Here is an 18,078-nt window from a genome sequence, read left to right as displayed (position 1 = left end):
TTAACATGCTCACAAGAGTACATTTTATTTAATATAGGACCTTTAAGAACTGCATGTATTAATAATGAAACTCACAAATTATTTATTGTTTATTTCATTTTGATTGTGCAAAGCCACTGTTTTTTAGGGATGTGACAATAGAGCCAAAATACTGTGTTATAATTTCATCAAAAGTCTCACAATATTATCATGGGGTGTCAGGTCACAATATATTGGGAAGTATCGTATTGTTGTAGCAGCAGGGAACTACACAGACCACGATCCTTTGCTCCATTTCAGAGCATATACACTCCTAAACACATAACTCTTATTTTAGCGCTTTGGATTATGCCAGTAGTGATTCACACCAAAGACCAAAAAGAAAGAGAAGCATATCTAGATTACGGTCTTCTCTCGAAAATATTGCAGCAAATGAGTATGTAGTAGTAGTAGTAGTACTGTGAAATGCTTATATGACAATGTTGTACTGTGAGAACTGGACATGGTTACATTCCTACATTTTGGTTCCAAGATATTTTTGGCATGTTCTGGAGCCTGTATAGTCCAGAAGATGATTAACGATGATTAAAATAGATTGTTTAAGAGTCGATTAGTCAAGACAGCTGTAGAACTTCCTGTGCTGTCACTGTAATTACTAAACGAACTAATCGTTCTGTACAATAAATGGAGCTAAAGTTTTCGGAGCAGTCAGTATTCATCATGTAGCTTCGTGTGGAGACATACACTACCAGGAAAAAGTGGATACATTTTGGATACATATGGAAGACATCAAATATTCAAAGTGTGACATATGGAGTTATTTAGTAAAGACAAAGTCTACTAAATATCTTTCGACCAATCAAAGAGGTAGCTACTTTGATTATTTGAATATATAATTTGAAGAGTTATTTACCTTTTTTCTTTTCTGCTAAATAATTCCAAATATATTACTTCATATATTTGACATCTTCTGTGTGTATAGAAAATGTAGAAAGTAGTAAAATAAAGACACTGAATGAGATGGTGTGTCCAAACATTTGACTGGTAATGTATTTGTTATTCTTTTAGTCACATGATCACACTTGAGCATGTTATGACTAGGGATGCACTGATCCAGCTTTTCCAGTTCCGATACCGATTCTAATACTATATCTAAGTATCTGCCGATGCCCGATATCAACTGATACCAGTGCAGAGACTAAAACAGCATTTACTTCCTTTAAACAAATATAAAAAAGACAAAATTGATAACTGATTTAATGCAGTGGCGGAGTAAGGAATTTGAGGGCCCTAGGTGAACTTGAGTTTGGGGCCCTCACTATAATGCACTGTTTTGTTGTTGTTGTTGTTTTGTATTTTTTAATATGTATTGTCTGTTTTTTTTCCCATTGTTCTTGAGACAAGCACATCTTTATTTGAATTATGGTGGATTGAAAACTTGTCTTATTCGTTAGGTCGCCTACTAGATAACCAAAGCTGAAAGTAGTTTTATTTTTTTGTACAATTAAATTTTTGTTTACATCCATGACATATGATTATTATTATGCTTATTATGATATATAATGATTATGTTCAAATCAGGGTCAAGCTGACTAGTCCATTCTAACGTAAAAGGGGGAAATCCTTTGACAGTTAAAGTAGATTTGACAATCAGATACTATTTTGCTGGTGTTTTCTTGTTTAAAAGTAAACCACTCTCATTTAATATTCATGTCATATTGATAGAAAATCAAATTGCTCTTAGGTTTGGGCATTTAGTTGCACTGGTCGGGGGCCACTCCAGGTTTGTGGGCCCTTAGCGGCTGCCTACTGTTGCCTAATGGAAGCGCCGCCTCTGATTTTATGCTCCCTCAAGTTGCTACTGAACAGAATTGTAGAAATAAAAGTTCAAACATCATGAGACTTTCTGGGCCAAATGTCACCAGTAAATAGTCTTATTTCTAGGGCAGGGTATCATTAAGAAGTTGCCATATGCAACGATACGATACATACCTCGATGCATATGCAACGATATGATACATATCTCGATACAGTGCACTTTTGATTCGATACGATATATTTCAAAACAATTTAATACAGTTCAATAAAAATAAAGGCTAAATCATGGCTGTGATACTAAAAGTCTTTGTTAAACCACTTCTTCAGCAAATTTAATATGAAAAAAGCTAATTTTAATCCTCAAAACAGTGAAAATGTCAAATGTGTTGCATAAACGAGTTTCCTTCCTCTAAACAAGAAACAAAACTGTAGCGCTGTAACAAAGTAACTCCTAAAATGCACAAAAAAATACTCTTGGCGATATATCGATGCAGCAGCCTATGATATCGATACTGTATCATCACATTAAATGATACGATATATCGATCTCTCGATATTTTTGCACATCCTTACTTATTACATCAATTTTGTTTTCTTAGGATATCAGCTGAACCGATATTTGAAAGCCGATAACCGATCCAGCAAATATTTCAGTATCTGCACCAATATCAGATACCAGTATTGTATCGGTGCATCCCCAGTTACGACTCATTATAGATACCAACAAACTCCTTTCACGCTCCTATTTATTTGTCACAGCTCATGTTTTTAATGATATTTTCCTTTATTATTCTGCATTATTGTCACTGTCATCCCACATATTTTCTCTTTCGTAATATACTGCAAACTTGAAACTTTGTTGTGGTGACTATGTGGTCTTATCCAAATGTGTGTGTGGCATTACTCACGCGGCATGATGCCCTGATCCACCAGCTGCTCTCGGGTGCGTCTCTGCTGGAGCCTCAACTGCAGCACTGAAAGAGCCATCGACACAAATGCATTATTGTACGATCTAACATTATAAAGAGGAAATCAGTGAGTCAAAACATACACTGAAAAAGGGAAGACAGGCAAAACCACGAAAAACAAGGTGAAAGACTCTTGCTAATACAATGACTACACCGCGTCACTTTGAATGGGGGATTTTGCTTCAACACTACGTCATTACTAAGGTATTTTAAAGCTTGAGGTTGCAGTTAGACGAAAATGCCAAGATTTAAGAGTTGCTGGTTGTACAATGTTGTTGGTCATTTGTCTGCTTTTTTATATACAGATTTTATAGTTCTACACCTGATTTTGTAGCTTCAATATGAAACAACAACTAGTTTTACAAAATTGCAACGCCCACATATGTATTAGGAAGATATGTTAAATGTACACTATGCAGGATTCGATGGAGGAACATTCTGCAGGGAGATAAACCAGTTTTATGTCATGCTGTGGAATATTAGAACTAAAGGAAGAATATTTCCATGGAAACAAGCAGGAAGAGGCTCTCCTCCAAGTCAAATAAGAGTCAGGTTTGTGGAGATCCAAGCCGGATCACACATGGACACATGTTTTTCAACAAATTTTCCAGTGGAGTTAACACAACCCAAATGAGTTTCATACTGTGGCTTTAAAACTTAATTATTGTGCAGCTTCAAACTTTGAGACAGACGACCTCAGACTATAACTTGCACACTCACAACTCAACTCACAAAAATATGAAGTGAGCTTGACTTAAATTTCTTTTTGGGTCAAATTTAAACAGATTATAAAGTGGAAAACAAAACCATGCAATTCTTCCTCTTTATTTCATTTCTGCATTCCAACTAAAGACACTTCTTCATAAAGTGCTATCCATCCAAATCAAGAAGGCAGCAATTTTTGAAGAACCAGAATTTCTATCACAAACCTGACAAAGACCTGCTAGACCGTGTAGTTTTCAGTTGTACAAGCATGTTCTGAAAAGTGATCTTGTATTCATTTGCGAGCTCATATATCAGTCTTTTTGTCAATTCTTCTTCACATGTTAATAATTTTTACAAATGGCACTTAGTTATATTATATTATTTTTCCATCTTTTCATACCTCACCAACTTAAATCTTAAAACTTACCTCTCCGCAAACTACTACAGCAGTCCCTCACCGTCTCTACTTCTGTAAAGGCCATTATAGCAGTGCAGAAGTCCTTACTCCTTTAAAACCATAGAAAGCTCCATTTAAATCCACCGTTCATCTCTCGGCAGCCAGATGATGGAAAAATCAAATCCTCAGCCCCATCGCCCGGTCCCCTATCCCAACCTAGCATTATTTTATTAGAACTGCCACCTCCTCCCCTCTAACTCTTACTTCCCCCTGGCTCGTGGTTGGTTATTTTTCTATGAGGGTGATGTAAACACGGCCAGATGTTCTAAACTCACTTCCCCGTGGCTACAGAGAAGAGTTTGAGTCAGCGCAGGAGAGTAAATGCCAGACAAAGATAACAAACAGCTATTGTGGAAGATCTAATGGCGTTTTCACAAGAGATTCTGTTGTGTCTGCTGATTATGTCCCATGTGTTTTAATGCTAAAGCGATTTTGTAAACTGTCAAATACTCAAAGTACACAACCAGTCAAAAGTTTGGACATACCATCTCATTCATGTTTTATTTTTTACTCTACCTTAGAAATTAGTAAGAAAAAAGGTAAATAACTACTAAATATTTATTGGAAATTTGAAGATTTGGTTAGAAAATCTTACAAAAAAAAACTTGTAGTGTTATTCATCTTTTTTTTGCTACATAACTCCATATATCTTACTTCATATATTTGATGTCTTCTGTATGTATACACAATGCAGAAAGTAGTACAAATAAGGAAAAAAAAACACTGAAACCTTTGCCTGGTATATGTCCCAAATGTTTTGAAGGTAATACGATTTTCTATGTTGTCAAAGACTCAAAGTACACGACCAGTCAAAAGTTTGGACATACCATCTCATTCATGTTTTATTTTTTACTCTACCTTTAGAAAGTAGTAAGAAAAAAAAAAAAAACTCAAAAAGAACTACCGTATTTTTTGGACTATAAGTCACATTTTTTTCATGGTGTGGATGGTCCTGCGACTTATACTCTGGTACGACTTATATATAAAAATTTTCAGACTGACAGCCGCGAGAGGGCGCGCTAGGCTTGTGTGTCAGTACCTAGTATTACTATTACTCCTGTACCACTGTCACTTCACTCTACTGCGCATGTCTCCTGTAGAAAAAGCCGCTATCTTGCTGCAAATAGTGAAATATGCAGCCGAAAATGGTAATCGAGCAGCAGACAAAGTTTGGAGTGAGCGATAAACTTGTGATGGACTGGTGGAAAACAGTGATGGAGAAAACAGCTTCACGGTAACCGGGCGGTTGCGCCATGCAACTTTCCTGGAAGTCATTGGATAAATCGACAAAGCCTGAACTTTAATGACAACTGAAACCATCCTGTCGGGATTCAGAAAGGCTGGAATAATTCTAAATGGAAGTGATGCCGAGTCTGACGACAGCTACACAGAAGAGGAAGTGGCGCTCCATTTACAACATGGTTCTATGGTTTATCTTCGGAGGTCGCACCAAAGTGACACTGACGATGAAGAATTCAATGGATTTAGAGTGAGATTGTGAGTTTGGTAAACTTATGTTATGTTGTTTATGCTATAATTATCTGAATATGTTACGTGAACATATTAACACCTATTCAGCCTGTTGTTCTCTGTTGTTATTACTATAACTTGCCTTTCAAGGTGAAATGTTGGTTCCTGGTCTCTGATTTTATAAAATACATTTCCCCAAAAAGTGCGACTTATATATGTTTTTTTCTTCTTCATTACGCATTTTTTGGCTGGTGTGACTTATATTTTGGAGCGACTTATAGTCCGGAAAATACGATACTAACTAATAAATTACTACTAAATATTTATATGGAAATTTGAAGATATGTTTAGAAAATATTATAAAAAATGTTTTTGTAGTGTTATTTATCTTCATTATCATCTGTTACTACATAATTCCATATATCTTACTTCATATATTTGATGTCTTCTGTATGTATAAAAATGCAGAAAGTACTACAAATAAGGAAAAAAAACACTGAAACTTTTGCCTGATAGTGCATGTCCCAAGTGTTTTAATGCTAATACGATTTTCTATGTTGTCAAAGACTCCAATTACACAACCAGCCAAAAGTTTGGATGCACTGCTTTCTTTTGTTTATCACTTCTTACATTGTAGTTTCTCACTGGAAGCTTATAAATAAACTTGTTTTAGATTTCACACTTCTTAAAATAGCCACCCTTTGCTTTGATCACCGCTTTGCACACTGTTGGCATTCCACTAATGAACCCTGACAAGGCTCTGTGAAGTCTAGGGCTGTAGATGTTTAGCCGCTTAGTCGATGTTGTCTTGAAATATGTTGCCTTATTATTTCAATTTAGATTAGAAGGATTCATATGGGACTGCAGCAGAAAGAGGTTAGGAGAGGTTAGTGACGGAACTGGTGAATTCAGAAGTTTAATCTGTCTTTATGTCTGTCTTTATTATTTTTTGTATAATAAATAATTGTTTTTGCATGAACTAGAATCAAAGCCCAGTTGTAGTCCTGTGAGTGCAGATACACAGAGATACGTAATAGTCTGAGGTTGCAGTTAGATGAAGAGATTTAAGAGTTGCTGGTTGTACAATGTTGTTTGTCGTTTGTCTATTTTTTTATATACAGATTTTATAGTTCCACACCTGATTTTATAGTGTAATTTTGTTCAATACGAAACAATAACTAGTTTTACAAAATTGCAGTGCCCACATATGTATTAGGAAGATACGTTGAATGTACACTATGCAGGATTCGACAGAGGAGAATTCTGCAGGGAGATAGACCAGTTTTATGTCATGCTGTGGAATATTACAGCTAAAGGAACAATATTTCCATGGAAACAAGCAAGAGGGGGCCCTCCTCTAAGCCAAATAAGAGTCAGGTTTGTGGAGATCTAAGGCTGATTACCATAAGGACGCATGTTTTTCAACAAGTTTTCCGTTGCAGTTAACACAACCCTGAGAACTTTTTGCCACGCACCCTTTTTTGTCACCAGGACCAGGACCATCACTACCCAGGCTGGCATCACCTAGTGCCTCCGCTCAATTTAATTTCTCTCCAGCAACTAGGTCAGGAATCAAAATACACTAGGCGGTTTGCAAAAATCCCGAAAGTGTGAGTTCGGGCACCAGCCAATCAGCGAAGAACCATATATTCAATGTTGTCAACGATTCCTATGATCGAGGATTTATAGCCGGAATAAAGAGAATGTTTGGTGAATTTCATCAAGGGGAAAGACATTATTGCCCTTCTTCCTATGGGATTTGGGAAACGCTTAATATACCAGTTAGCCCTGTTAGTGGCGCATTACATACGTGACTACCAAAAAACAGCAATTGGTCAAATGATAAAAAGTACCCGCCTACCGTCAAGCGAACAAATTCTAGCCTGTGATGAATCAGGCTAGGAAGAGGCCCTCCTCCAAGCTAAATAAGAGTCAGGTTTGTGGAGATCCAAGCCCGATCACCATAAGGACACCAGTGCAATTAACACAACCCTGAGATATTTTTGCCATGTAACCTTTCTTGTCACCTAATCCATCACCAGGACCCAAATTTTCTTTAGTCGAAGTGAAAACTATTTCAGGGGACGTCATAATGAAGCTCACTGAGAGAAGGACAAAGGTTTACAGCACTGTCAACAAAGCAAATGTCTGAGGAATTTTAAACCAATTATTCAGCTATTTAATGTTTTTTTCATTGTTACATAATTCCACATATCTTGCTTCATATATTTGATGTCTTCTCTATGTATAAAATGTAAAAAGTAAGTAAAGAAAATCTTGGAAAAACTTGGAATAAGGTGTCCAAACTATCGACCTGTAGTGTCTGTTACAAAATGGCTGCAAAACACAACACTATATGGACAAAAACGTATGTAATAAAGATTTCATAAGAATTTCGCCTTTGCTCAGCAGAGACAGAAACTGAACTAATATGTAAACTATTATAGTAGTCAAAGTCTTAACATGTGCTTTCAACTCCACAGCCGAGCCAAATAACAGCAAGTCAACTCTTAAAGGGCCGGTACGCTTTTTTGACGCTGTTGTTTATATTAATCCAATCCTCTTTATTTCTATAGCACATTTCACAAACAAAGTGCTGCACAAATACATAATAATAACAACAATAATAATAAAATGATAAAATAAACACTCAGATTTAATCATACTAATCTTAAAATAATAAAACCAGTAAAATAAAATAAGAGCAAAATAATACAATAGCAATAAATAAAACCAACAAAATACATAAAAAATAAATAAAATAAATATAATAAATAAAAGACACAGAGGACCACACAACTCACGTGGTGTTAAAAGCCAGAGAGTAAAAGTGGGTTTTAAGACAAGATTTAAAACACTCCACTGTGGGGGCTGTTCGGTGTGAGGGGGCAGAACGTTCCAGAGCTTTTCTCAACGTATTGATAGCATTAAAAAGGTAAATGTATTGTTCTTCCACACAGATATATTGTAAAATCAGCTCAAATGATCTAATACACGCATCACAAATTTCAGACTTCCAATCATTGCTCAATGGATACTGGGAAGGATTTTCTGAAAAAGTGAGCATCAAATCACCATGTTTGTTTTCCCAGTGGGATGTGTCTATTGACAAAGCCGATCTTTTCTAGTCTTTTGAACCATATCACTTTTGTGTCTGGTTCTGATATTGTCATGTTTCCCTTCCCAACGGAATTGAAAAATAGTGAAAGGTGAAGGCGATGGGCAGTATTGATCCACAGGAAAGACCAAGAAGGAAACCTTTGAACTGCCTAAGAAATCATCCTGAGTTTGCAGTGAACATTTTGTATGTGGAGCGACATCAAAGCAAAACCCCGATACCTCACTCAACCTTGGTTACGAATTTAAAAAGTCACCACCAAAGCGAAAGGCAACAGCTGTTCGCCAAGAAACACCTTCCACTGCAGCGACCAAGACGTGATGTTGCTGTAAAACCACAAGAACAAGAAAGTGCAAGCTCAGCTGGTTTGTCTTCTGCACCTCTCTCTTAACAAATGGAATCCCGCTTTGATGGCGTCCACATACAAAATGTTCACTGCAAACTCGGGATGATTTTTTAGGCAGTCAAAGGTTTCCTTTTTGGTCCTTCCTGTGGATCAACACTGCCCATCGCCTTTACCTTTCACTATTTTTCAATTCCGTTGGGAAGGGAAACAGAGGTTTGCAGTCACACAGATCTGATTCCCTTTTGCATTTATGGAGTTCGCAAATTTCCGAAGCCCATTTCTCGAGGCATTTTCTGCTGTTAGGACATCCAACAACCACACAATTACAATGTCTGAATCCTAAAGCTAAAATATGACAATATCAGAACCAGAAACAAAAGCGATATGGTTCAAAAGACGTAAAAAGACTGGCTTTGACAATAGACACATCCCACTGGGAAATCAAACATGGTGGTTTGATGCTCAACTTTTTTTGAAAAGCCTTCCCAGTATGCATTGCGCAATGACCGGAAGTCCGAAATTCACGATGCATGTATAAGAAGTAATACTGGTGTGCCGTTAGCATTCTAGTTGTAGTAAGCATCACTGTATGAAAATCTTCTGAAAGTTGTGTAAACACTTTATAAACGCATCATGGTGACTAATCATGACACTATCAATATGTTGAGAAAAGAGGAATAACCACTAAAAAACGTTTGAAATGAGCTAGTTCTGTTTTTCACGTTTTACAGTGTAGTTAATTTGCTCGCGTTTCAAGACATTAGCTGATTCATATGGATTCCGGTTACTGTGCTCTAATCCTACTGGAAACACGCAGCTGCCTGTCACACACATGTTGACCTCTGACCTCTAGCGCCTGTACAGAGCAAACACTGGGGTCCTTGTTAAAACAGCTCCGCAGACCACCGCAGGACTTTGATCCCGACTGTTTCCAGGCGTCTGCTCCGTGTATCATGTGTGGACGCCGGCCAGGACATGAACGCAGCGCCGGGTTTAAAACGAGGCCGACAAAGAAGTAAATAATGCAGATTTATGTGAAGAGGGCGGAGGAAGGGAGGAGAGGAGGAGAGAGAGGGAGGGAGGGGGTGGATGTGGACGAAAGAGGAGAGAAAGATAGTGAAGAGGAGGGTAGAGAGTGGAGAAGAAAAAGAGAAGAGGGGAAGAGGAGGATAGAGGAGACAAGGATAGAAAAGGATAGAGGGGAGGAGAGAGGAGAAGAAGATAGAAGATAGAGGAAAGGGGGATGGAGGAGAGAGGGATAAAGGAGAAGAGGACAGAAGACGATAGAGGAGAGAGGGATGAAGGAGAGGATAGAGAAGAGGAAAGAGGAGGATAAAAGAAATTGGGATAGAGGAAAGGAGGACAGAGAGAGTGATAGGAGAGATAAGATAGGCAGAGAGAGGAGAAGACGATAGAGGAAAGGAGGATAGAGGAGAGGAAGACGGGAGAAGAGAATAGAGGAGAAGGATAGAGAGGGGGAGAGAAGAGAGGAGGACAGAAGAGAAGGAGATAGAGAAGAGGACAGAGAAGAGGAAGACAGACTAGAGAAGGATAGAAAAGGAAAGGATAGAGGAGGAGGAGACAGAGAAGAGGAAGACAGAGAAAAGGAGGATAGAAGAAGAAAAGATAGAGGAGAAGAGTAGAGGATAGAGGAGGAAAGGACAGAGGAGGAAGACAGGGGGAGAGGAGGATAGAAGAGGAAAAGATAGAGAAGGAGAGGACAGAGAAGAGGAAGACAGAAGAGAGGAGGATAGAGGAGAGGAGGATAGGGGAGTGGTGTGGAAACAGTGAGCTGTGCTCCTGTCACTCGGTGATGAGCGGGGGTACTACTGTTGACATTCCACACAAACTTTCCACTGCCGAGTGTTTTTACAGACAGGACCAACCTCCATCACACGCAGCAATGACATACACTACTCCCACTGTTCACTACTGCACTCAAACTATTACTGCAAACGTTTACCTTCACATCATAATACGAACTGTTAAAGCAGCATTATGGGACGTATGTATTTATTTAAAGGTCAAATATTACGCAAAACTGACTCTTGTGAGCTTTAAGTCATGTTAGAATGTTGTTACTTCATCAAAAACATCCCCGGAGTTGTGTTTTATTCACACATGTTTGAGTAATCCTGTATTATTATTGCGTTTACGTCTCCTAAATTCAAAATACTCTGCTCCACATTGTGATGTCATGAAGTGGTAGTTTTCGAGTTAACAGGGATCCTTTACCTTTTGTTCAGTAGGTATTGAAAATGACAGGGCTGTATTTATCCAAATGGTTCTATTGACGGTGTAAGGAGTTTGAAAACACAGTGGAGCACTTCTTTTATTATCACATGACATCACAGGGTTTTCTGTCCAAGTGAAGACCTCAGTCTAAATGTGCAGGGTTTTTGAGTTAAACGTAATAAAATAATAATAATAATTTTGATGAAGAAACATTATAACATAGATCAGAAAATGGTGTAATATAGGCCCTTTACAGATGCATTTTGGGAAGTATATGTTCAAGAAATTCATATTGAAAGCCATTTTATTTAAATTAAGACACAATAAAATCAAACTGAAAATTTGGATCAATTAATATAACTAATTGTGATGCATTTTTTGTCAGATTGCCAATCGAAAGGGATAGTATTTATTTTTCACTCGCTCCCAGATGGTGGTGCCAAAGCATTAAATGTTTCCTCATCCTAGATTCATACAACCAACCAAGCTCCACTGATCATCAAGACAAAAACACACATTATCCACAATACTGTTATCATCAACCTTCCTTGGGGTGTGTTGTTGACTGTAGGCACTGCTCTGTCTGAGACTCAGTTACTCAAGTTAGACTTTAACCTGCACTTTGTTTTAACAAAATTTGACAATAAAGAATTGACTTGGAACTACAACAGGAGAGCTGATTTAGTACTGTTAAACATAGGGTGACCAGATTTTCAAAGTAAAAAACTGGGATATCCTTGGTTTGGGTTGGTTGGTAATAATAAAATTGAGAATCAAGTGCATAATTAAGGAAAACTGTTACGCACTTGGCACTAATATGAGTCAGTACAGTCACATTTTATTTGTGTTGTGGTCGATTTTAAGGTGCTTTTCTGTATTTTGCCTAAACAAATGATAATGCATGCCTCTCTGTACTGCTGTCAGGGATCAGATTGGTGAAAAATAGGGACACTTGAGACATTTCTTGTATAAAACTGGGAAAAATCACAAGTTTTGGATAAATCTGCTGGGACAGGGGACACAGGGCTCAAAACTGGGACTGTCCTGGTGTTTGTTTTGAAAGGAAATTAATTATATTTTCAGTCTCTGCCCTGGTTTCGATTGATATCAGGTATCAGCACGTACTTCAAGCCAAAGTGTCAACATTGATATTGAAACAGAACAAGATCGAAACAAAAAAAGCTGGATCAGTGCAGTGCATGCTCAGAAGCATGATTAGAAAGTGGAAAAGTTACTTGCTAGTGCCTCAGTCAGAGCAGTGAGGTGGATGATGCTGCACATGGCAGCTCAGCCTGATTTGCCTGAGCGTCGCACGGATAAGGAAATCTGCAGGGTTCTTCAACATTCACTTTTATAGGAGCTCATTTGGTACGATGGTTTATTCAGGAAGTACACGCGGCCCATTTACATTCTCCGCACTAAAAGGGGAAATAAGGTAACACTGCCTCCTGCTGAACAACCTTTTTAAAGGTGGAGTTATTTAAGGTCACTTGAGGTTTCTAAGACTAACTCATCGTTTAAAAGGTCCTATATTACACAGAATTGACTCTTGTGAGCGTTAAGCCATGTTAGAATGACATTACCACCTTAAAAACAAACCTGGAGTTGTGCTTGAGTAATCCTGCATTATTAGTCTTGTCTACATCTCCAAATCTCAAAACACTCTGGTCCATCTTGTGATGTCATGATGGTCTTTTTGATCATTAAGAGTGTATTTTAGGGTCAACAAAACCTCCACAGTCTACAATTAACCTGCTCTGGACGTCAACAGCGGCAGTGCTCGAATCTATGGGTATCGGATCGGTGATGTGGTTTGAGTACACCCCAATACCGACACCTGAAAACTGTGAAGTATTGAGCTTTTGCCAATACCATTATCACTATCAGAACAACCTTAACTAGTGTGATGGCCTCAGCTCTGGCCTCTGAAAGTTGTGAAAAATGCTTATAAAGTCATCAACGTGAATAATTAGGATGCTCAGAATGCAGAAGGTATTTGAAGAATAACTCTGGATCATTGCAAACCATTTTAAATGTGCATTGTGTAACTTTTCTCCATCCAGATGTTATTGCTTTGTCTAGAATGTTTCACAGTAAACATTTCCATCTTCATGGAGACCAAACCGGACCAAGTTCCAGGGAAGATCTGTGGAGAGGCGACCGCACTCACAGTCAGAATGAGCTACAAATTTACCCGTAATTTAATAACTGATCGAGCTGTTTAATGTCATACTGTGGAACATGCCAGGCAGAGCAATGGCATCTCTGTAGAAACAAGCAGGTGACAGAAGCAACCAAAAAGTTACACAGTACACCATTAAGACAGTACAACTCAGCGCCTTTAAATTTACAAATAACCAAAGTACTTTCTAATGGTCACCAAAAGTATTTTAAGTGAGGACGTAAAACCCACAGACTAATAGTATTTCACGTCTTAAGAAAAATTGTTGATGCTGGCTGTGTTAGAGAATTTCATTTTGGGTTTGTTGATGTAAGTGGATTTCATGGTTTAGGTCTTCACACTGGGAGCTGAGGCAGGAGCTCGTTGGCAGGCTCTGTACAAATGAACGCTAGTGACATGTAACGTAAACACACGACTTGAGTTCTGGTTTGGTGCAAAAAGCCACAAGTGCATCTCTCATCATCTTCACACTCCAATGCCACAATTTAGCCAGAATGTTGAAATAGCTTTTAATATTAAACCAACAATGAATAAATAAAGTGAAATGTTGAATTATAATGTTTTTAAAATGCAACACATGGGCCAGGGTGTTATGTAAAAAAAAAACTAAAAAAAAAAAGAAGGAAAATCAAAAGAATCTTTTTTTTTTCTTTGAATAGATCTTTCCGGAATTATTGTTCTTATTAAAAGGAGTAATTATTTTTGTGGTTGAGTGTCCAACAGCTGTTTGTACACAGATGTTATCCCTGTTGCTATTGTTATTTATTTTCTTCTATTGAGAAGTGAGTGAGTGGTCAGAAATTCTTTAAAAACATGCATTGTTACTGAAAGTGAGCTTGTCTCTCCACAGATCTGACTTATTACTAGTGATGTGGCTTCATTATCTCTGTGTAGATGGACAAATTTAATGCTGTACTGTGGAACATTCTAGGTAAAATGTATATGTATCTTTACAGACGCATGCACGTAACCTTCCACCAGAAAAGTTACACAGTGCACCTTTAAAAACAAAAAATATGGCTTTCAATCGATTTTGATGAACAAAAACAAGATAGACTTTTAATCAGCGCCAATTAACACAAATTATATAAAAATATGTCCATCTTATTTGTCCAAACTCTGCTCCAAACCACATGCTTTTACTGACCCGGGGATGAAGAAGCCTGAACTGACCTTCGAAGATTTTTGAAACTATTCACTATTTGATTAAAATCAGACTAATTGCTCCGCCCCAGAGATCCATGTTTACAAAATCAAACAGTTTGATTTTTAAGCTTATTTTGACACAAAGATCCTAATATTTGAATATTTTGATTGGTCAAACTGGTCAGTATAAATCCAAATGTACATAAAGTTCAGCATGAAGCACAATCCAAACCCATGTTTGATTATGCAGTGAGTCCTGTATATGACATCATGTAACCCCTGACCCTGAGCATGAGGCTTCTCCCACATAAACACACAGTCCACACGTGTCTCTGTCTCACCGTTCTTGCGCTCGTTGAGCGGGGGCAGCGTCTGTAAGGGCTGTAGAGACAGCTCTTCCATCTCATGGGTCATGGCCTCACTCTGAGGACTGGGCACCAGCAGACTGGACATCCCACAATCCCCTTCTGCTCCGAGCCTTGACGCCTCCATGCTGCCTCCGGGGGGCGCACTCAACGTCCCTCTGTCTTCGTCCTGCTGCTGCCTGTAAGGACACAATAGAACTTCATTGAATGAGTTTACATGCAGGTAAAAGAAACAGTACAGGACATAAGGAAACAAATCAGGAAAACATAACTTCTCTCTGATTTTATTCATCGATCATTTCTGACATTTCCTGTAACCATTAGAGACTGAGTGAAGCCATGTGTGCAGCACAGACATCGTCACATTGTTTACCTCCCCTCTTTAAACAACAGCACAACAATATCCTCCTGATGTGATGGTGGAGAGAGGAGGATCACTTGTCTAGCCTGTTATAAACATGATGGCTTTTATGATTTCATATTGATGACCTCAGACCTGATGGACATTATTAGGGTCCTCCATAATACTCCATCTCCAGATCTTGAACTGGACTTGGACCACCATAGCTGGAGGATTACCTGTGGTGCATGTTGTAAGTTGATGGGGGAAAACAGTAAATGTCATCTGAACAAAGTGCAGAGTTGATGGACCATGCAGACAGTAAGAAACACAAGCTATGGATGTTTCATCTGTCCCAAAACGGCTACGTGACACTGCTAATGTGGAAATGTGCTGTTTTGAAATGAAAGAATGGGAGAATGCCTGGTTTGATTGTAAATGGGCGGATATTTGGATGTTTTTTAATTGTTTGTTAACCTACCCGGGGCCAGCAGATGGTACCTGGTTTTAGCTAAATCTGGTGTAAAGCATCTCTTCTTTTATGAGATTAATATGTTTGCACATAATCCCTTAAAATAAACAAATAAACTAAACTAAATCCTATGTTTCTCCATGTTTCATTGCTTACCTGAGGAGTTGGGCACTATGCATAAATGTACATGATGTGCCCATTCTGTACTGTACCATACTGTACTATACAAGCTGCTGTTCTTTAACCATTCAGCAGCTCATGTGTGGTTACAAGGAATAGCCCTGGTCCTGTCGCTATGATTTCACCCAAATATTTCCAAGCTTACAGTGGCACTTTATATAAACCATCTGGAAGGGCTCAGCTTCAGACCAAATTATTCATTAAACAAGCTGGTTTGGCCATTACACTAGCTAATCTCCTCAAACCGCTGCGCCTGGGTGAAATGTTCCCACAGTTCTGGATCTGCAGTGTGACTTGGGGCTTTGAAACATTGTGGAACATTTCGACCCAAACAAACAGTAGTATCCATGGTTTCACTCTGCTCGGAGTTGACGGACTGCTCTGCCTCTATGGGTGCCACAGGATTTAGTGGCTCCACCAGCACCCACATGAATCCCGCTCCCCGCACTCACCACTGCGCTGTTGTGTTTGGCCCTCTCTCACCGTCTGCACAAAATGGTCCATGCACTGACGTAAAAGCTTCGGAGTGGTTATAGGAAAAAATATATTGGGGCTTGATATGCTGATAATCCACTTATTTCTACATCTGGTTGAGCAATCAGATGTTTTAATGTATGCACGCACTAAAAGAGCAAAAAGGGTACTGTCATAAGATACATATAACCCAGCCTATAGAATTGCGGGTAAGGAGAAATGCCTTGGGTGAGGTTTGGCCGCTCTGGAGTTTTTAGTCTTAGTACTTTGCAGTGAGAGTATTACATCTTGTTCCATTGTGTTTTTATTATGATATTCTGGCCGATACCTATGATATATGATATAAAAAGAAATTGAGCCAGATCACTGTTTACTGTATGTATATACTGTATATATTGTATATTGTGGATTATACATGTGTAGTGACAATAAAAGGGATTCTATTCTATCATAATTCATGTAAACTTGGTGTCTCTGTGTTACCTTTAAGTGGCAAATAAAGTCATATGCTTGTTATGAATGTTCATACTAGAGATTGTGTTTTTTCATGGTTGAAGCCGATACTGATTGTTTATAACCCAGAAAAAAACACTGTCTTATAAGCTTTGCTGATATTTTTGATAGCTAGAGGTGTATTCAACTGATAAGCACTTAATCACCTCTGATGATATCACCAAATTGTAGCCATACCGGCTTGTTAAAGCCTGATCCCATCAGATCTCAGAAGCTCAGCAGGGCTGGGCCTGGTTAGTACTTGGATGGGAGACCTCTGGGAATTCCAGGTGCCACAGTGGGGCACCAGTGGCAAAAACTGTCATTGTGTCCTTAGGCAAGACACTTCACCCACATTGCCTAGCATGAAAGTGGTGTGTGTGATGGTGGTGGTCGGAGGGACTGATGGTGCAGATTGGTAGTCTTGCTTCCGTCAGTCTGCCCCAGGGCAGCTGTGTCTACAGCAGTAGCTAACCACCACTGAGTGCTGAGTGAATGAATAATGAACTGTAAAGCACTTTGGGTATCTTGAAAGGCACTATATAAATGCAATGATTAATTTATTAATTATTTAACAAACATACCACATTATCACATGGATGGGTCTTCTATTGGTTTCAATTATTTTACATCACAATAAAATTGTTTTTGTTAAAATTTTTACAAAAGTGAAAAGTTAATCTTTGATTATTACTTGAATTTAACATTAATTTGCAGACCTTGCTATGGATTTTTAAAGCAAAATATTGGTATCAACAAATATTGGTTATCAGCTCCCACAACAAGAGCATAATATTGGATATCAGTACGTTATCAAAGCTATACGACTGCTTAAAAGGTGACTTTTATCGAATTTGTAGCATTACTCAGACTATTTGAATTATCGCTATAAGCTATGTGCTATCAGCTATGTGCTATCAGCTTCACCCCTCAAGTCTTATCTCTCTCATTATTAGTTTTTAGCTTCTGCAGAGCCTCCACAGTCAGTGTTTATTCAAGGCTTTAACTCTACCAGTTAGCCACGATCTCTGAGTGCCTCTTACAACTGAGAGAAAAATCTGCTACCATGCACATCCAATTATACCACAATATTCCAAATGTCATAACATAAAATTACATTTGTGTTATTTCTTTTCATACAGTTTTTTTTCCACACAAAATAAAAGAAGACGGTTACATAAACTCTTTCCTTGTATGCTCATGCTTTTATATAGTATGCTCAGAGAATTTCATTTTCAACACCATAATTCCATTTACTAAATTTTAAGAATACAAAATGTAGTCTTCAAATGATGCATTATTTTCCATCTTTATGTTTCAAGCATGTGTCA

General features: G+C 38.2%; 1 protein-coding gene and 1 pseudogene across 3 annotated transcripts in view; one reads left to right on the top strand and one right to left on the bottom strand.

The window, feature by feature from the left end:
* mrtfba (myocardin related transcription factor Ba) overlaps nucleotides 1–14,964 on the bottom strand; it is a 35,090-nt gene extending 20,126 nt beyond the window's left edge. For 2 of the 3 annotated variants that reach the window (XM_055150019.1, XM_055150020.1), the window contains exons 1-2: nucleotides 14,766–14,964; nucleotides 2,706–2,771 (exon numbers count right to left, since the gene is read on the bottom strand). In XM_055150019.1, coding sequence (XP_055005994.1) covers nucleotides 2,706–2,771; nucleotides 14,766–14,916 — 217 coding nt within the window. In that variant the 5' untranslated portion in view covers nucleotides 14,917–14,964. Of the gene's footprint in view, nucleotides 1–2,705; nucleotides 2,772–3,897; nucleotides 4,159–14,765 lie in introns of those variants that run through there. The other variant, XM_055150021.1, reaches the window with a different exon arrangement.
* Nucleotides 14,965–16,931: 1,967 nt separating this feature from the next.
* Nucleotides 16,932–17,049, top strand: LOC129407971 (5S ribosomal RNA; annotated as a pseudogene).
* The last annotated feature ends 1,029 nt before the right edge of the window (nucleotides 17,050–18,078 follow it).

This window comes from Boleophthalmus pectinirostris, unplaced genomic scaffold, assembly GCF_026225935.1.
Source record: "Boleophthalmus pectinirostris isolate CB_2022bp ecotype Guang Dong unplaced genomic scaffold, ASM2622593v1 HiC_scaffold_14, whole genome shotgun sequence".
Classification (NCBI taxonomy): Eukaryota; Metazoa; Chordata; class Actinopteri; order Gobiiformes; family Gobiidae; genus Boleophthalmus; species Boleophthalmus pectinirostris.
Note: the sequence above shows the minus strand (reverse complement) of the source record. Positions and strands in the feature narration are given on the sequence as shown.